We start from the raw sequence: 21,081 nt of genomic DNA on the forward strand, positions 1-21,081 counted from the left end.
GAAGGGCCTGTACTGCGCTGTAATGTTCTAATTCTAATTCTAAGATATCATTAAATTCAATAAATCATCTATAAACATGAATCATTTCCTCTTACAATGTATGCCAGGATTCCATTTATTGATAGGTTTCCCAGCACAGAGTATCAAAGTGTGACATATAGCTCCCTAGCTTGACAAACTCTCCGGTGCACATGCTGTTCATTTTATTGATTGTTAATCTTGGACGTAACATTCTTTGGAGCACAATGAAAACTTGGTAAGAGCATTTAACCTGCACCCTCAGCTGCCCAGGAAAACACTGATCTAATGTCAGATATGATATCCATTAGTCCTATTTGATCACAGCGTTTGTCGTTAGGCTAGTCAATAAGATACACGAAAATTCACATTCTAGCAATATCCCTGGATACTGGTCTGGATTGAGAAGCCTCTTAAACCCAGAGGCACTGGATGCCTTCAGGGGATAGGCATAGGGTGGGAGAGGGTGGACCTTCTCTCCTGGTGCTACTTGACATGAAAGTCTGTGAAACTGGACTTAGTAAATGTTGATTCTGGGTTCTGAAGGGTGTATTGTGAAATTTGTTCAAGTTGTTCAATACGTAGCTCACACAGAAGCAAAAATAAAGTTCCACAATGTAGCTGAATGAAGCACTGTGACACAATAAATAACTAGCTACAAGATGAGAATCTCAAGCACTAACCCTTTCTATCTTAACCCAGTTAAGCCAGTCTGGAATTTCTGTTGTTTTCAATGGCATGCTGGAAATATCAGTACCGTATGAATACTGATTAATACCCAATGGCTTGGCCTTTGCTGCTTATAAGCTGCTTATAAAAAGTAAATCCATTTATAACTCAGCCCATTTAATCAGTCCACAGCTACCAAATCTGCTCTAACACTGAGGGAAGATTTCTCCTCCCTTTTTCTGTTTATTCACTGGATGCAGGCATGGCAGGCAATGCCAACATTTATTACCCAACCTAATTGCTCTTGAGAAGGTGAGCTGCCTTCTTGAACCGCTGCAGTCCATGTGGGGTAGGTACACCCACACTGCTGTTAGAAAGGGAGTTCCAGGATTTTGATCCAGTGACGAAGGAATGGCGATATATTTCCAAGTCAGGATGGTGTGTGACTTGGAGAGGAACTTGGAGGTGGTGGTGTTCCCAAGCGCCAGCTGCCATTGTCCTTCCAGGTGGTAAAGGTCGTGAGTATAGGAGATGCCCCCAAAGAATGTTTGGGGAGTTGCTGCAGTGCATTTTGTAGATGGTACACACTGCTGCCACTGTGTACTGGTAGGGGAGGGAATGAATCTTTAGGTTGGTGGATGGGATGTTGATTAAATGGGCTGACCTATCCTGGATAGTGCTGAGCTTCTTGAGTGTTGCTTTTGCTGCACTCATCCAGGCAAGTGGGCAGCATTCTATCAGATTCCTGACTTGAGACTTGCAGATCGTGGAAAGGCTTTGGGCAGTCAGGGGGTAAGCCCCTCGCCACAGAATTCCCAGCCTCTGACCTGCTGTTACAGCCACATTATTTATGTGGCTGTTCCAGTTAGGTTTCTGGTCAATGATGACTCCCAGGATGTTGATGATGGAGTATTTAGTGATGGTAATGCCATTGAATGTTAAGGGGAGGCAGTTAGACACTATCTTGTTGCAGTTGGTTATTGCTTGGCACCTGTGTGACACAAATGTTTCTTGCCTCTTTCAGCCCAAGCCTAAATGTTGTCCAGGTCTTGCTGTATGCGGGCATGGACTGCTTCATTATCTGAGAAGTTGCGAATGGAACTGAACAGGCAGAAAGCAGAGAGTAGGAATAAACGGGTCATTCTCAGGTTGGCAGGCTGTGACTAGCGGGGCACCGCAGGGATCAGTACTTGGGCCTCAGCTGTTCACAATATATATCAATGATTTGGATGTAGGGACCAAATGTAGTATTTCCAAGTTCGCAAATGACACAAAACTAGATGGGAATGTGTGTTGTGAGAAAGATGCAAAGTGGCTTCAAGGGGATTTGAACAGACTTAGTGAGTGGGCAAGCACGTGGCAGATGTAATCTAATGTGGCAAAATGTGAAGTTATCCAATTTGATAGGAGGAACAGACGTGCAGAGTATTTCTTAAATGGTAAGAGAATCCATCAATATTGGCGACCACGCTCTGGAAGTGGTTCAAGAGTTCACCTACCTAGGCTCAACTATCACCAGTAACCTGTCTCTAGATGCAGAAATCAACAAGCGCATGGGTAAGGCTTCCACTGCTATGTCCAGACTGGCCAAGAGAGTGTGGGAAAATGGCGCACTGACACGGAACACAAAAGTCCGAGTGTATCAGGCCTGTGTCCTCAGTACCTTGCTCTACGGCAGCGAGGCCTGGACAACGTATGCCAGCCAAGAGCGACGTCTCAATTCATTCCATCTTCGCTGCCTTCGGAGAATACTTGGCATCAGGTGGCAGGACTATATCTCCAACACAGAAGTCCTTGAAGCGGCCAACACCCCCAGCTTATACACACTACTGAGTCAGCGGCGCTTGAGATGGCTTGGCCATGTGAGCCGCATGGAAGATGGCAGGATCCCCAAAGACACATTGTACAGCGAGCTCGCCACTGGTATCAGACCCACCGGCCGTCCATGTCTCCGTTATAAAGACGTCTGCAAACGCGACATGAAATCGTGTGACATTGATCACAAGTCGTGGGAGTCAGTTGCCAGCATTCGCCAGAGCTGGCGGGCAGCCATAAAGACAGGGCTAAATTGTGGCGAGTCGAAGAGACTTAGTAGTTGGCAGGAAAAAAGACAGAGGCGCAAGGGGAGAGCCAACTGTGCAACAGCCCCAACAAACAAATTTCTCTGCAGCACCTGTGGAAGAGCCTGTCACTCCAGAATTGGCCTTTATAGCCACTCCAGGCGCTGCTTCACAAACCACTGACCACCTCCAGGCGCGTATCCATTGTCTCTCGAGATAAGGAGGCCCAAAAGAAAAAAAGAAGAACAAAAGAAGAAAGAGAATAGAAAGTGTAGATGTACAAAGGGACCTCGGTGTCCTCACCAATAAGTCACTAAAAGCTTACATGCAGGTGCAGCAAGCAATTAGGAAGGCTAATGGTATGTTAGCCTTTATCGCAAGAGGATTTGAGTACAGGAGTAGTGAAGTCTTGCTTCAATTGCATAGAACCTTGGTTAGACTGCACCTGGAGTACTGTGTGCAGTTTTGGTCCCCTTACCTTAGGAAGGATATCATTGCCATAGAGGGAATGCAACGAAGGTTCACCAGACTTGTTCCCAGGATGGCGGGACTGTCCTATGAAGAGAGATTGGGGAAATTGGGCCTGTATTCTCTAGAGTTTCGAAGAATGAGAGATGATCTCATTGAAACCTACAAAATACTTAAAGGGATGGACAGGGTAGATGCAGCTAAGATGTTTCCCCTGGTTGGGGAGTCGAGAACCAGGGGACACAATTTCAAAATAACGGGGAAGCCACTTAGGACAGAGATGAGGAGAATTTTTTTTACTCAGAGGGTTGCGAATCTTTGGAATTCTGTACCCCAGAGGGCTGTGGAAGCTCAGTCATTGAGTATGTTTAAAGCAGAGATTGACAGATTACTAAATACAAATGACATAAGGGAATATGGGGATAGTGTGGGGAAAAGGAATTGAAGTGGATGATCAGCCATAATCATATTGAATGGTGGGGCAGGCTTCATGAGCTGAATGGCCGACTCCTGCTCCTATGTTCCTAACACTGTGCAATCAACCGTGAACATCCTCACTTCTGACCTTATGATGGAGGGAAGGTCACTGATGAAGCTGCTGAAGATTGTTGGGACTAGGACACTGCCCTGAGGAACTCCTGCAGCGATGTCCTGAGGCTGAAACGATTGGCCTCCAACAACCACAACCATCTTCTTTTGTGCTTGGTATGACTCCAACCACTGATTCCCACAGACTTCAATTTTGCCAGGGCTGCTTGATGCCACAGAGTCAAATGCTTTGATGTTAAGGGCAGTCGCGCTCACCTCACCTCTGGAATTCAACTTTTTTGTCCATGTTTATTTCAAGGCTGTAATGAGGTTTGGAGCTGAATGGTCGTGGTGAAACCCAAACTGAGCATCAGTGAGCAACTTATTGGTGAGTAAGTGAACTTGTTAGCACTGTTGATGATCCCTTCCATCATTTTGCTGATGATTGAGAGTAGACTGATAGGGTGGTAATTGGATTTGTCCTCCTTTTTGTGGACTGAATATATCTGGGCAATTTTCTACTTTGTTGGATAAATGCCAGTGTTGCAGCTGTGCTAGAACAGCTTGCTTAAGGGTGCAACTAGTTCTGGAGCATAAATGTTCAGTACTCCAACTGGGATGTTGTTGGGCCCGTGGCCTTTGCTGTATCCAGTGCATTCAGCTGTTTCTTGATATCACATGGAGTGTATCAGATTGGCTGAAGACTGGCATCTGTGATGGTGGGGACTTCAGAAGGAGGCTGAGATGAATCATCCACTTGACACTTCTGGCTTTTGATTGATAACACTCTTGTAAAGCGCCTTGGGACGTTTGCTATGTTAATAGCACTATATAAATGCAAGTTGTTGTTGTTGTTGTTGACTTGAACAGGTTGTACTATGACTTCTTATTGCATGTTACTTATAGGTGTAACTAGTACTTACATATGACTATATTGCTTCATCAACCAGCATGACAGAAAATATGTTATTCATCTCATTGTTGGTTGTGAGTTGTTGCTGCTGTGCTTACTTAAATGACAGCCAGAGCATTTCAAAGTAACTTATTGCACGGAGCACTTTAACATGTTTCGGAGATATGATGAGACCATGCAAAAATGTAAGTCTTTGTTGTTGCACAAAGTGATTATTTCGATAGTACAGCCTCATTTCCAGTTTCAATATCTTCCTTTACCAGATGTGACATTTCCACAGGGACTGTGAAAAAATGTTTAATGTAAATGTTTGCTGTTCCCACACTAACCTCCAGACATAATGCTATCGGTAATGCCAAATATATACATTTTTATGCATGCCCCAAGATATAGCTCATTAGCTTGTTAAGTAGCAATATCACCAACAGTGTTTCAGGGTGCCTTCCTCCTTAAGGATGGTCTTAGCATTCACATTATGCCTTATTACAAGTGTCACAGGCATAGCAGAGCATTCAAGTCTAGGGTTCCTGACATTGAGTTCCTCAGGCATTCCACGGGGGAGGGGAGAATTGCCAGTCAGAGGCCAGCAGGTATTTTCCCATGGGCAGGGTGATTTAAAAGTTGTTCATCCAAAGCTGCTTTTTAATACCTCCAAGTGACTGCTTATAGTTAAGATGGCAAAGGGAAATAAAACAGAAATGAGAAAAAATTATTTTAAAAAACAGAAAAGAAAAGAAACGGCAAGAAGCTGCTTATTTCTTTTCCGAAGTGATTCACAGCCGTCCTGGATAACTCTATAGGAACATAGATATAGGAGTAGGTCATTTAGCCCTTCAGCCTATTCTGCCATTCAGTGAGTTCATGGCTGATCTGTGACCTAACTCAATATACCTGCCTTTGCTCCATATTCCTTAATACCTTAGGTTAACAAAAATCTATCAATATCAGTTTTAAAATTAGCAATTGACCTAGCATCAATTGCAATTTCTGGAAGACAGTTCTACCATCTTTTGTGTGTAGAAGTGTTTCCTAATTTCACTCCCGAAAAGTCTGGCTCTAATTTTTAAAACTATGCTCCAACCAGGGCTTAGTATAGCTGAAGAATGGCATCTACCCCCTTGTATTCTAGTCCTCTAGAAATAAAAGCAAACATTCCATTAACCTTTTTGATTAATTTCTGTACCTGTTCATGACATTTTAATGATCTATGTACCTACCTGGAGTCCCAAGTCTCTTTGGACCTCCACAGTTTCCAGCTTTTCAGCATTTAGGAAGTACTCAGTTCTTTTCTTTTTAAATCCGAAGTGGATGATTTCATATTTGCCTACATTGAAATCCATTTGCCACAGTTTTGCCCATTCACTTAACCTATCAATATCTATTATTTTATTCTTCTTTCTACACTGCTTACAATACTGTCTATCTTGGTGTCATCAGCAAAATTGGATACATGGCTTTCTATCATCTAAGTGGTTAATGAATACAGTGAATAGTTGAGGACCCAAATACAGATGCTTGTGGGACACCATTCGTCAAATCCTGCCAATTGGAATACCTGCCCATTATCCCTACTCTCCGTCTCCTGCCGGTCAGCCAATTTCCCAACCAGGTTAATAACTTGCCTTCAATTCCCTGAGCTTCAACTTTAGCCAACAGTCTCATATGAGGGACTTTATCAAATATCTGTGGAAGTCTATATAAATAACATCCATAGATCTTCCCCTGTCCACTACTTTAGTCACCTCTTCAAAGACTTCAATCAGGTTTGTCAGACATGACCTACCCATTATAAATCCACGTTGGCTCTATCTGATCAGTTGAAAATTTTCAAGGTATTCTGTCATCCTATCCTTAAATGATAGACTCTAGTAATCTCCCAGCAATGGATGTTAGCCTAACTAGTCTTTAATTCCTTGGTTTTCCTCTCTCACCTTTCTTAAATAGCAGACTGACATGCACAATTTTTCAATCTAAAGGAACGTTTCCCAAATCAAGAGAACTTTGGAAGATTATAGTTAAGACATCTGCAATGTTCTCACCTACTTTCTTGGAGTGGAAACCATCTGATCCTGGGGATTTATCACTCTTTAGATCTATTAGATCACTAATAGATTTTCCCATGACTTGTTTAACTATGGTGGCTATTGTAGAGGTTACAGGATGGGAGGGTAACTAGTCTGAACTAGAATCTGGGCCCAAACTAGTCAAAAGCATGAGGTGATAGCCAAAGTTCTAATTTTTGCATTCCGTACACCATCAACATTCTATGTTAGCAAACTGCCGCGATTGTAATTATGCTGAAGTTTTTACTTTTCATTTTTGCCATTATTTTCTTTGTTTCTGTTATTTTGCTTATGTTAATTTTGGTCAGTCTCTGTCCCTAATTCAATACTAATTTCCTTCGGATTTCTGGCATGCTGACCTCTTCCTCCATTGTAAATATTGACACAAAGTAATTGTTCAACATGTCCACCATTTCCTTATTTTCATTGATATCGTTATTTGTTTTCAAGGGGCCAACATTGCTCTTCACCACCTTTGTTTTTCTAATAAAATTGTAAAAATGTTTAATGTTGACTTTGATATCACTTGCAAGTTTCTTTTCATACTCCCTTTTTGTAGCTCTTACCATCTGTTTTGTCACCCTTTGCTATTCTTTGTATCCTTCCTATTTGCCAGAATCTGCTATTTTTTTGCATTTTTGAATGCAAGAAAGCTGCTGATTTACATGGAACTATACCCCAACATGAGTCACTGCCCTTTCCTCCTCCTACTACTACAATTACAACATTTTGCACTTACATAGCACTTTCAGTGTAAAGATACACCTCAGGTTGCTGCACAAATAGGTGTAGGAAAACACCTAGGAGGAAGGAGGAACTGAAAGCTTTGACAAGGAGTTGGGCTTTGAAGATAGACAGATAAAGAGGCAGAGAGATTTATGGAACAAGTTCCAGAGGGGAGAACTGAGGCAGCTGAAATGTCTGCTAACAATGATGGAGTGAAGGAAGAGTAATGTCAGAGGTACAGAAAATTTGGGGTGCAGATAAAGTACAGAAAAAAAAAAATGTTTTTTTGATGGAAATTTTGTTTCATGACCTAATGGGATAGTTGTTTATCCACTGTGTAGCTAAACGATACAGGACAGGAGAACCCAAGGTTTGACCTTATGGCTAGGAATACCTTGGTGCTCTGGCCCTGCAGCCACAACTTTGCCAGAAATCTGGCAGAAACCTCATTTGCTTGTGCATAAATGGAATTCTGCCACACTTCCAGTGCAGTGGCAGTGCCGGAGCAGGAACAGCTTCAAGGAATTTGCCAGCCTCTGCCAGCTCACTGATGCTTGCCAGAGTAGGAGTAGCGAAGCTACAATTGGCCTCAGCACTTATAGGTTAAGGAGGGGAAATTCAGCCAGGTTTCCTGTTGCTGATCATTATCCAATAACATTTGTCTAGCCAGTCTTTCTAACTCCACGCTGAGCAAACTCCAACGCAACCAGAACTCCGCTGCCCACATCCTATCTCAATGCTCACCCATCAGCCCAGTCCTCATCGACCTTCACTGGCCCTGTATTCTCCAATGTATTGATTTTAAAACAGCCATCTACATTTACAAATCTCTCTATAGCTCATTTGATCCTATCGCTAAAAGGAAGAGTAGAGATTATGGTAATGGACTAGTAAAGCTGAGCACGTGTTCACCTCTTACCAAGTATGAAACTGAATTCAATAAATCTGATAATTTGTGGGCGAGTACCAGCATACCCTTTGGAGTGGCCTAGCAATTGCAGGAAGGCAGCCCACCACCACCTTCTCAGAGAATTTAGGGATAAACAACAACTTGCATTGATGTAATGCCTTTAATATAGAAAAAAATCTTAAAGTACTTCACAGAGGCACAGCTAAAATAAAAGTGGCTTGCCAGTGCTGTCCCTATTCTGAGAACAATAATCTTCCCCTGGTGGTTGCACCCTGTGCTCTGCTGGGTCCTCCCTGAACCCTCCTTTTGCCATATTAATTCTGCACTCTTCAATTCTTCTTGCTCCAACTTCATAAACCCCCCTCAAAAACTTACCTTTTTAATCACACATTTGTCTAACTTCTCTGTACCTCTGTACTATCAGACTACTTGTCTGAAATCCAGTTTTGGATGAGTCATTATTTCCTTTAGCTAAATAGTGGAAAAGCCAAAACTATTTTCTTTGGCTACACCCCAACCTTTATATCCTGACCACTGTCTCCATCTGCATCCCTGGGCACTGTCTCTGGCTGAACCAAATTGCAACTTTTAGACCTGAGGCAGAGATCTGACCTCATATCCTCTCTGTGCACATTCACCTATGTTACAAACCTCTCTGTTTATCTGACTCCCCCCTTTTGTGTATCTCTCTTTCGCCTCACGACTGGCAGCTATGTTGCCTAGTGTCCTATGTTCTGCAATTCCCTTTCTAAATCCCTCTGGCTCTACTTCCTTTAAGACCCTTCTTAAGACCCACCTTTTTGGCCAGGCTTTTGGTCACCATCCTAATATCGCTTCCTTTAGTTCAGGATCCATATTTTCCTTGCGCCTCTGTGAAGCACTTTGGGGCATTTTTCTATATTAAAAGGTGCTATATAAATGTAAGTTGCTTTTGTTTAACTTGCTGGTCTATGTTTTTTTGTCAATACTTAAGGTTATTAGTGAATATCAAATTAAGTGAAGCATGCTTAGGAGGAACAGATGACTTTCGACCTGTGGTTCCCAAAGCATTCCACCATGAGCAGGTTTTCCTCACTTTGTGTCTGGATCTGTTGCAGACTAATTGGTATTGTCTTGGAATTTAATTGAATAATTATTATTAAAAAATTATTTTAAAAAAACAGCAAGTGCAGCCCTACATCACAACCTTTGCACTTCCTATGTTGATTCCTCCTTTTCTGTCACCTCTCGGTAAAGTATTAAAGTTCCCCTCCAAGCCACACACTGTCCTGACTTGGAACTATAATTGCCATTCTTTCACTGTTGCTGGGTGAAAATCCTGGAACTCGCTTCCTCACAGCACTGTGGATGTACCTTCTTTTTCTTTCTTTTTGGGCCTCCTTATCTCGAGAGACAATGGATACGCGCCTGGAGGTGGTCAGTGGTTTGTGAAGCAGCACCTGGAGTGGCTATAAAGGCCAATTCTGGAGTGACAGGCTCTTCCACAGGTGCTGCAGAGAAATTTGTTTGTCGGGGCTGTTGCACAGTTGGCTCTCCCCTTGCGCCTCTGTCTTTTTTCCTGTGGATGTACCTACACCACATGGATTTCAGCGGTTCAAAAGGTGGCTCACCACCACCTTCTCGAGAGCAATTATGCAGCGGCAACAAATGCTGCCCTTGCTAGCAACGCTCACCTCCCATGAATGAACGAATAAGTAAATCATGCTGGACTACAGCTCCACACTTGTCATTTGCCTTCTGCCATCTCACCCAACTGCCATTTGTGAGTACAGATAGTGCTGTTGAGGGTATAACAGCCAAGCCTGATCAAGATCCACAAACATTCCAGCAGGAATCTCTGAATAATGTTCAGGAACAGGACTTTTTTCCATGCCTCTTTGCCTGGAGCAGAGGCAAAGGTCAGCGAACAGCACCAGACAAGAATCTGACTTTACACATTTGTGTATTGTTCATAACTGCACTGCAGAATTTACTCACTGAGGGATTAAGTTAGCATATCATTTCACAATGTATCAACAAGTAAGATAAACTGAGAAGTGGAAGATAATTTAAACCCACTTCTGCAATTTCTCAATTTTTTGATTTTTTTCCTGATGCAAAGCAGACTAAATAAGGAACAACTGTCTCCACTAGTGGGTAGGTCAGTGGCCACAGGATTAAGATAATTAGCAAATGAACCAGACGGGAGATGAATAGTTAAATAAAAGCAAAATACTGCGGATGCTGGAAATCTGAAATAAAAACAAGAAATGCTGGAACCACTCAGCAGGTCTGGCAGCATCTGTGAAAAGAGAAGCAGAGTTAACGTTTTGGGTCAGTGACCCTTCTTCGGAACTGACAAATATTAGAAAAGTCACAGGTTATAAGTAGGTGAGGTGGGGGTGGGGCAAGAGATAACAAAGGAGGTCGAGATTGGACCAGGCCACATAGCTGACCAAAAGGTCACGGAGCAAAGGCAAACAAGATGTTAATGGTGTGTTGAAAGACAAATCATTAGTACAGATTAGGTGTTAATACACTGAATATTGAACAGCAGCAAGTGCAAACCTGAAAAAAAAACAGTGGGTAAACAAACTGAACAAACTAAGATGAAATGAAATAAATGCAAAAAAAAGGTTGTAAAAAATGTAAAAAAGAATGTAAAAAAAAGGAAGAAAAAATAACTAAAAATGAAAGTAAAATGGGGGGCTGTCATGCTCTGAAATTATTGAACTCAATGTTCAGTCCGGCAGGCTGTAGTGTGCCTAATCGGTAGATGAGATGCTGTTCCTCGAGCTTGCATTGATGTTCATGTTGATGAAAGAGAATTTGATATATGTTTGAAAGGAAAGAATTGCAGGGCTATGATGGGGAGTGGGACTAACTGGATAGCTCTTTCACCATGGGATGAATGATCTCCTTCTATAACCCATCTTCCAAATAACATTGAGGCACGCCCCCCATTGATGATCATTTATCATAAAATTATGAAAACATTAAAAAAAAACGGGGTTTTATGGAATCTTAGTACAAGAGAGTCTACGAAAGGACATTGCCTTTAGTCATTGTTCACTGTGGTGTTGCAACGTCGCTTCTACACCTCCAGGGAATGAGCTCATTTATTGAAAGCGATTGCTGCCTCCGCTTCCTCCTCATTGTGAGGATGTTGGACAGAGTGTAAGAGCAGCCAGGCAGTGGAAGAGCAGTCAGCCAGTCCCTCCTCTCCGGAGGCTGCCTGTTTAAAAGCGCGCAGGAATTTCCGGCGGTTCACGCCCTTGGCTGCTTGTTGCGGAGAATTTGCTGATGTTCTTACCTGGCAGAGGAGCTCCTGAGAGATAACGGAGTCCACTCGATCGGTACAGCTTCCAGAAGCTGACTCCAGGCCTCGTTTGCTCTCATTTCTTTCCCCCACAACCCCCCCTCCTTTTGTTGCAAATTATTTGTATCGCAAAATTATATCCATTTTCTCTTGCGACCCTTTCGGGAAGAAGAAGCCGCAGAAAGAATCATGTCCTGTCACAACTCAGCGACGATTGATACAGTGAAGAGAAAAATCCAGTTACTGCAACAGCAGGCGGATGAAGCGGAGGAAAAGGCTGAGCTGCTGCAGCGGGAGCTGGACAGCGAGCGACAGGCCCGGGAAAGAGTGAGTAATAAATACATTAATCTGTTCCGTATTAAATAAATAAATCAGTCTTCTTGTCCATGTCCGGGAGGCTTTGTCGCATCTTGCAACACCTCTGATCGCGCGAGCAAATCTGGGGCTTCATTTAGGTTAAAGTCGCGCCTCCCCCTCCCCTCAAAGCCTTTATTTCCAGCCCCCCCCCCCCCCCCCCCCCAATAATGTTTTATTGCATTGCGAAGGAAACAAAAGGTGGAATGTGAGTCTGACTATTGTTCACTCAAAATGGTGGAGGGAGGGAGGGAGGGAGTTGGCCAAGGGTTTACCGAGTCAGTGCAAGTTGGGAACAGGATTAACCTGGGGATCCTCTCACTTTATTTATCTCAGGTGCTTTCGCCAGTCAACAAGCGGATAGTTCGGTCTAGTTTAAAAAGCCGCTTTCCCCAAATGGGTTAAAATAGACGGTGGCGGGACGTGACTGGATTTCATGATGAGGTGGGGGGCGGGTGGTCGGTATTTTAAACATTGCAGTGGTTTATTTTTTTTTGTAACTGTGCGGGGCCGGTTTCAGGGGCTTCGTTGATTTGTGTGTGTGTGTTCCCCCCCCCCCCCCCCCCTGATCCCGCACAGTTGTAGAGAGGGGGTCGGAATTCCCCTGGCTGCTCCCTCACTCCTCTCACCCCCTTTCACTCGGGCGTTTACAACATGCAGATCTTGAGATAAAATCCCCTTCTGCTGCCCCTCGGTTTTCTGTTCAATGGGCGGGGTGCGAGCCTGACTTTCTGGAGAGAACATTCCAGCGTTTTCATGCATTGAGCTACTGGGTGGTGGCTGCACCAGCATTCTTGGAGCGCTATTGCAGACAATCCGGTTGGTGCTGCGGATTCTTAGTCTGCATAGTTCTACACCATGTACCTTCAAACTATAAGAGGACCTGCCAGATATAATCGCCATCTGCATATATGCTATTTGAATATGAGAACAGAGAGGGCGAGGTGATATCCCAGCTCCACAAAGTGTACAGTTTACCAGATTACGACATGCTAGAAGATGGCTGGACTGGTTGTTGAGAGAGACCTTAGCATTACGAATGCCCTTGTGCTGTCTGCTGTACCGCTAAAGCACTCCACAAATAAAATATATGCTCAAGCTTGACTGTTGAATGCAGTAAGAGAACTCCACAGTCGTCTGTTTTCACCTTGATTGTCTGTTGCTGTTTGTTGCAATGCTCCAAATCTCTCTCTGGCATTTTAGCCACCTATAGAACATAGAAAATACAGCACAGAACAGGCCCTTCGGCCCACGATGTTGTGCCGATCCTTTGTCCTCTGTCAAGGACAATTTAATCTATACCCCATCATTCTCCTTTATCCATATACCTATCTAAAAGCCGTTTGAAAGTCCCTAAAGTTTCTGACTCAACAACTTCCCCAGGCAAGGCATTCCATGCCCCGACCACTCTCTGGGTAAAGAACCTTCCCCTGACATCCCCCCCATATCTCCCACCCTTCACCTTAAATTTATGACCCCTTGTAACGCTTTGCTCCACCCGGGGAAAAAGTTTCTGACTGTCTACCCTATCTATTCCCCTGATCATCTTATAAACCTCTATCATGTCACCCCTCATCCTTCTCCGTTCTAACGAGAAGAGGCCTAGAATGTTCAGCCTTTCCTCGTAAGACTTATTCTCCATTCCAGGCAACATCCTGGTAAATCTCCTCTGCACCCTCTCCAAGGCTTCCACATCCTTCCTAAAATGAGGCGACCAGAACTGCACACAGTACTCCAAATGAGGCCTTACCAAGGTCCTGTACAGCTGCATCATCACCTCACGGCTCTTAAATTCAATCCCTCTGCCAATGAACGCTAACACCCCATATGCCTTCTTCACAGCCCTATCCACTTGAGTTGCAACTTTCAACGATCTATGCACATAGACCCCAAGGTCTCTCTGCTCCTCCACATGCCCAAGAACCCTACCGTTAACCCAGTATTTTGCATTCGTGTTTGTCCTTCCAAAATGGACGACCTCACACTTTTCAGGGTTAAACTCCATCTGCCACTTTTCAGCCCAGCACTGCAACCTATCCAAGTCCCTTTGCAGACGACAATAGCCCTCCTCGGTATCCACAACTCCACCAACCTTTGTATCATCTGCAAATTTACTGACCCACCCTTCGACTTCCTCATCCAAGTCGTTAATAAAAATCACAAACAGGAGAGGACCCAGAACTGATCCCTGTGGCACGCCACTGGTAACTGGGCTCCAGGCTGAGTATTTACCATCTAAGACCACTCTCTGCCTTCTATCAGTTAGCCAATTCTTAATCCAACTGGCCACATTCCCCACTATCCCATGCCTCCTGACTTTCTCCATAAGTCTACCATGGGGGACCTTATCAAATGCCTTACTAAAATCCATGTACACCACATCCACTGGTTTACCCTCATCCACTTGCTTGGTCACCTGCTCAAAGAATTCAATCAGGCTTGTGAGGCAAGACCTACCCCTCACAAAACCGTGCTGACTGTCCCGAATCAAGCAGTGTCTTTCCAGATGCTCAGAAATCCTATCCCTCAGCACCTTTTCCATCAACTTGCCTACCACCGAAGTAAGACTAACTGGCCTGTAATTCCCAGGGTTGTTCCTATTCCCTTTCTTGAACAGGGGCACAACATTTGCCACCCTCCAATCACCTGGTACCACCCCCGTCAACAGAGAAGATGAAAAGATCATTGCCAGCGGCTCTGCAATTTCATCCCTTGCTTCCCATAACATCCTTGGATATACCCCGTCAGGCCCGGGAGACTTGTCTATCTTCAAGTTATTCAAAAACCCCAACACATCTTCCCTCCTAACGAGCACTTCCTCGAGCTTACCAGTCTGTTTCACACCGTCCTCTTCAGTAATACACCCCTTCTCATTCGTAAATACCGAAGAGAAGTACTCATTCAAAACCTCACTTATCTCTTCCGGCTCAACACACAGTCTCCCGCTATTGTCCTTGACCGGACCTACGGTCCCCCTAGTCATTCTCATATTTCTGACATACGCATAAAAGGCCTTGGGGTTTTCTTTTATCCTACCCGCCAAGCATTTTTCATGCCCTCTCTTAGCTCTCCTAATCCCTTTCTTCAGATCCTTCCTGGCCATCTTGTATCCCTCCAGAGCTATGCCTGTGCCCTTTTTCCTCAACCTTATATACGCATCCTTCTTCTTCCTAACAAGACTCTCAACCTCTCTTGTCAACCACGGTTCCCTCACATGACCATCCCTTCCCTGTCTGACAGGGACATGCTTATCAATGGCCCCTACTATCTGCTCCTTGAAAAAGTTCCACATTTCGACCGTGCCCTTCCCTGCCAGCATATGCTCCCAACTTATGCTCCTCAGTTCCTGCCTGACAGCATCATATCTACCCTTCCCCCAATTGTAAACCTTGCCCTGTTGCACATACCTATCCCTCTCCATTACCATTATCATGCCTTCTATGTCACAACATAGAAGTTTCTTGTACCTGCTGTTATTCCATACTACCATATTTTTCTTTTGCTTTGTACAAGAGAGTGGAAGGTTTTGTGTTGTGGGATTCCTGCTACCATTGGGTCCTAGGTAGGACAATGTTAAACAGTGCTATAGCGTACAGAGAATACTTGAGCAGCTTTACTGATGCACTTGCTGTGAGCCCATTTTCAGCAAGTGCATGACAGGTACAGTGCTAGAAGTTGCAGCCCTTTTTACTGCTTGGAAGAGGCTGATCCACAACTTTTGTCTCAATTTCTTGCCAGTTATTTTCATTTTCCATTTACAGTGCATAGGCCAGTGGGTCAGAGGAACTCCTGAACTTGGCTAAATCAGCCAATTGCTAGTCAGCGATGAATAGGATTCCATGTTTTGAGTTTTGATTTGTGACTGGGTAACCCAGGAGTGCAGCCATTAAATATCCACTGATTTTGCTGGAAGCATTCTGCAACACAATGTTAGCAGGGCTCCAAGGGTTAAATTATGAAAAGATTACATAAATTAGGTTTCCCTGGAATATAGAAGGTTAAGGGTTGATTTGATTGAGGATTTTGAAAGGAATTCATAGGGTAGGTGAAGAGAAACATTTTTCACTAGTGGGAGATTCTAGGATAAGGGGACATGACCTTTAAAATCAGAGCCAGACCATTGAGAGGGAAGTTAGGAAAGACATCTTCATGTGCAGGGTGGTAGAAATATGGAACTCTGACAAAAAGCAGTTGATGCTATCTCGGTTTATAATTTTAACTCAGATTGATAGATTTTTGCTAGCCAGAGTAATAAGAGCTGTGGAGCCAAGGTGGGTAAATGGAGTTTAGTTACAGATTGACATGATGTCCTTGAATGGTGCAACAGACTTGAGGGCTCAATGACCTCCTGCTGTTCCTGTAAATAGTATTGAATGCTTCTTTGAAGTTGATCTGACAATCTCTCTCGCTTTGGCCTCCTTGTCTCGAGAGACAATGGGTATGTGCCTGGAGGTGGTCAGTGGTTTGTGGAGCAGCGCCTGGAGTGGCTATAAAGGCCAATTCTAGAGTGACAGACTCTTCCACACACGCTGCAGATAAAATTGGTTGTTGGGGCTGTTACACAGTTGGCTCTCTCCTTGCGCCTCTGTCTTTTTTCCTGCTAACTGTTAAGTCTCTCTGACTCGCCACACTTTAACCCCGCCTTTATGGCTGCCCGCCAGCTCTGGCGATCGCTAGCAACTGACTCCCACGACTCGTGATCAATGTCACAGGACTTCATGTCGTGTTTGCAGACGTCTTTAAAGCGGAGACATGGACGGCCGGTGGGTCTGATACCAGTGGCGAGCTCGCTGTACAATGTGTCTTTGGGGATCCTGCCATCTTCCATGCGGCTCACATGGCCAAGCCATCTCAAGCGCCGCTGACTCAGTAGTGTGTATAAGCTGGGGGTGTTGGCCGCCTCGAGGACTTCTGTGTTGGAGATACGGTCCTGCCACCTGATGCCAAGTATTCTCCGGAGGTAGCGAAGATGGAATGAATTGAGACGTCGCTCTTGGCTGACATACGTTGTCCAGGCCTCGCTGCCATAGAGTAAGGTACTGAGGACACAGGCTTGATACACTCGGACTTTTGTGTTCCATGTCAGTGCCATTTTCCCACACACTCTTGGCCGGTCTGGACATAGCAGTGGAAGCCTTTCCCATGTGCTTGTTGATTTCTGCATCGAGAGACAGGTTACTGGTGATAGTTGAGCCTAGGTAGGTGAACTCTTGAACCACTTCCAGAGCGTGGTCGCCGATATTGATGGATGGAGCATTTCTGACGTTAGGTCCCATGATGTTTGTTTTCTTGAGGCTGATGGTTAGGCCAAATTGTGGTTGCAAGCAGCCACAAACCTTTTGGACAGATCAGTTTGGACAGATCACCTGCCTTTTTATTAGTGTTGATTGGGGAGTGCATTTGTGGATACCTGTGATAACACTTGGCTTTATCCTATTTCACCAATTGCAAACCTACAGAACAGGACAAAGCCCTCGCTGATTATGCAATAAGTTTTTTTTTAATGAAAATTAATTGGTTCTGTTTTTTCTCTTCCAATTTTCTCCCTTTCCTGAATGTGTCAACTCCTTGATAGTTCAAAGGGATCCATTTGGTACCTTGACCATGTGGCCATATTTCATGTATGAGCCTTGGTGAATATCGCATAGTTATTTCTCAGCCTGATGCTGTCTTTGATCTCCACGTGTGCCTAGTCTGAACAGGGGTGACCTAGCTATTCTTTGTGTAAACTCAGCCAGAGTAAACCTGTTGTTGCTTTTCAAGATTTTTTTTTTTCTTTTTCTCCTCAAACTGAAGACAGTGGGTCTGTCTGGTACTGCTCAGATGATGTTCTATGTGAACCTGGCACACAAGTGGTGGAAGGTTATTCTGCTTTGGGAGGTGTGACAACCAAGCTTTGTTTTGTCATCTGTGGATATTCAGGCAGGAGTCATTGTAAATAAATTAGGCGAAGGTACCTTTTTTTTGTTTCTTCATTTATTGCCACCCACTCCACCAGCTGCTTTAATCAGGCCAATTATAAGGTCCCAACTGCTGCCCAGGCTGATATCCTGTAACTCAGCACAAACCTGGAATTGAGCCTGGCCCTCCTTGGTTAGTGTTCAGTCTGTTGATCTTGGTTGGAAGGCCTCGATGTCTGTCTGAGGTAGAAATTTGGAGGGGGAGGGTGGGATGGGGGTTGAAGCAGGAGAATCAGGGTTCTTGATCACTGTCTAGTAACTTGCACTGGAGAATGCATCTATGTGGGTGAGTAGGTCACTGCTCACGACCAACAAAAACATGAAATAATTGGAGGCAGTGTTGATTTTTTTCTATAAAACTGCCTGAAAGTGGAAAAAACATTGTTTGGCTTGACTCATGCTCTCTGTGGTCAAATAGCTTGTCGTTCTTCTGGATCATAGATGATGAATGGACTGAGGCATTGAATGGGGGTCAACCATGTCCTTATAAAAGCCACTGCCTTAAGAGTAGGGAATACATTTGGTAGGGGGCATAGATGAGGAGAGCTGCAGTTGAACAACCTTTGATGAGGAATTGCTGAATGGTGATTCAGAGTGGGAATTCTGTAATGTGAACAGGGTACTTGTGTTTGAATAAAGGCCTCAATAAAAATATTCACAGATCACTGGATGTTGGTGTATTTGAATGGACACCAGTGCACCAAGTTTGATACAATTTGTTCCAGACCACATGCAATGTAAGCCAAATTTATATTGTACCAATCACAATGATCTTGTAACCTGCCAGCAAGCAATTTATGTATAATTTATTGATTTGCTACTGTTCAGATGTGAGAATTTAAAGCTTAAATTGAATCCCTGCAAAATTGTGCTTTGTGCCAAATCAGAAATTGTCTACTGAAATTGCAGCTTAATAAATTTTTAAAAGGTCTTTGTGTACTAAGATTGTGTTCTACCTTACAGGTGCTTTTTCCATTGTCAGACAATTTTATAGAAAAATTCAACACTGCATCTAGTTATTTCAGATTTTGTTAGTAGCAAGTTGTGAGCTATTCAGTAACTTTTAGTTGTTTGTATTCATACTTAATCCACCTTAAGTATTGAAGTACAAAAGTATATTTATAATATATACCCTGTTCTAATGATGGCAGAATTAATTCAGACTGAAATTTGAAAACTGCTTGGGTGGTCTACTGAACTTAAAAACAAGTCAGATCTCCGGTAGCAGCTTGTATCTTGTCTAACCCTAACCCATTTACTCCCCAAGTATCCCCCTGGTGGTTCGGTGAATAGCTGAGCCAACCAGACCATGATTGCCCCATCTACTGGTCAGCTGAAATTGGCCTCCCACGCTCTAAGATGACCTTTGGAAGTCCACCTGTGGATATTAGTTGAGGCTAGGATTGAGCTTGGTATGATGCCTCCTATGATTGAGCAGCCTACTTTTTTTTTATTCATTCCTGGGGTATGGGTGTCGCTGGCTAGACCAGCATTTATTGCCCATCTATAATTGCCCTTGAGAAGGTAGTGGTGAGCTGCCTTCTTGAACCGCTGCAGTCCATTTGGGGTAGGTACACCCACAGTGCTGTTAGGAAGGGAGTTCCAGGATTTTGACCCAATGACAGTGAAGGAACAGCGTTATAGTTCCAAGTCAAGATGGTGTGTGACTTGGAGGGGAACTTGCAGGTGGTGGTGTTCCCATGCATCTGCTGCCCTTGTCCTTCTAGGTGGTAGAGATTGTGAGTTTGGAAGGACACAATTCAGCAATGGTAATGCCATTGAATTTCAAGGGGAGATGGTTAGGTTCTCTCTTGTTGGAGATGGTCATTGCTTTGCACTTGTGTGCCACGAATGTTACTTGCCACTTATCAGCTCAAGCCTGGATATTGTCCAGATCTTGCTGCATTTCTACACTGACTGCTTCAGTATCTGAGGAGTCGTGAATGGTGCATTGTTTGTCTTGCAGTTGAAGACACGATCAAGTCCTGGAGAGTGGCTGGCTGAAGCCATTGGTTATGCTCCAGGAGAGAAAGAAGAAAGGGGAAAAATTGTGTATATTTTGGGATAATTTTTATAGCAGCTGGAATAACAGCACATTTTTAAGTGCTGTATCTTCCTTTAGTGGCTGGAAGTATAGAGCAGCAAGCTGAACTAGTCGGTTTGTTTTCTGACTGCCAACAATCTTGTTTCTAACAGTCTTTCCAGCTCAGTTGTTGCTTCTATAGGTACCCATGGAAACTGTCTTTTTGTAGAGCATACAGTTGCAGCACGAGATCTATCCTTGGTCCCCTCCTGTTTCTCATCGACGTGCTGCTCCTCAGCAGCATCATCTGAAAGTGCGACATCCAGCTCTAGCTCGCCACCTCTCCTCTCAATTCCTCTAGTGTTGCTAAATTATCAGACTGCTTATCCGGCATCCAGCACTGGATGAGCAGATATTTCCTCCAATTAAATATTGGAAAGACTGAAGCCATTCCCTCCAAGCTTCATCTGTAGCTACTGATTCCATCCCTCTCCCTGAGAACAGTCTGAGATTAAACAAGTCTGTGTGCAATCCTGCTGTCACATTTGACCCTAAGATGAGCTTTTGACCTCATATTCGAGCCATAACTAAGACTACCTATTTCCACCTGTCTCAGCTCATGCTGCTGAAGCCCCCATTTGTGCCTTTGTTACCTCTAGACCTGTCTATTCCAGTGCACTCCTGCTGGTCTCCTACATTCTATCCACCATAAACTTGAGGTCATCTAAAACACTGCTGCCCGTGTCTTAACTCTCATCAAGTCATGTTCATCTAGCACCGTTGTGCTCACTGAATTACATTGGCTCCCAGTCTCGCACGTATTGATTTTAAAATTCTCCTTCTTGTTTTCAAATCCCTCCATGGCCTTACCCCTCCCTATCACTAATCTCCTACCACAACCCTTTGATATCTGCATTCCTCTAATTCTGGCCTCTTGAGCATCTTGAGCATCCCCAATTTTAATCACTGCACCATTGGTGGCCGTGCCTTCAGTTGCCTAGGCCCCAAGCTCCGGAATTCCCTTCCTAAACCTCTCTGCCTCTCGACCTTGCTTTTCTTCTTTAAGACACTCCTTAAAACCTACCTCTTTG

General features: G+C 44.0%; 1 protein-coding gene across 4 annotated transcripts in view; it reads left to right on the plus strand.

Moving 5' to 3' along the window:
* Window positions 1-21,081, plus strand: part of LOC137370091 (tropomyosin alpha-1 chain-like) — a 138,080-nt gene that overhangs the window by 39,783 nt on the left and 77,216 nt on the right. Inside the window, exon 1 of one of the 4 annotated variants that reach the window (XM_068032253.1) lies at window positions 11,482-11,980. The exons of 2 other annotated variants lie outside the window; for them this stretch is intronic. In XM_068032253.1, coding sequence (XP_067888354.1) covers window positions 11,843-11,980 — 138 coding nt within the window. In that variant the 5' untranslated portion in view covers window positions 11,482-11,842. Of the gene's footprint in view, window positions 1-11,481; window positions 11,981-21,081 lie in introns of those variants that run through there. One more of the 4 variants, XM_068032243.1, reaches the window with a different exon arrangement.

The sequence above is a fragment of the Heterodontus francisci genome, chromosome 1, assembly GCF_036365525.1.
Source record: "Heterodontus francisci isolate sHetFra1 chromosome 1, sHetFra1.hap1, whole genome shotgun sequence".
NCBI lineage: Eukaryota > Metazoa > Chordata > Chondrichthyes > Heterodontiformes > Heterodontidae > Heterodontus > Heterodontus francisci.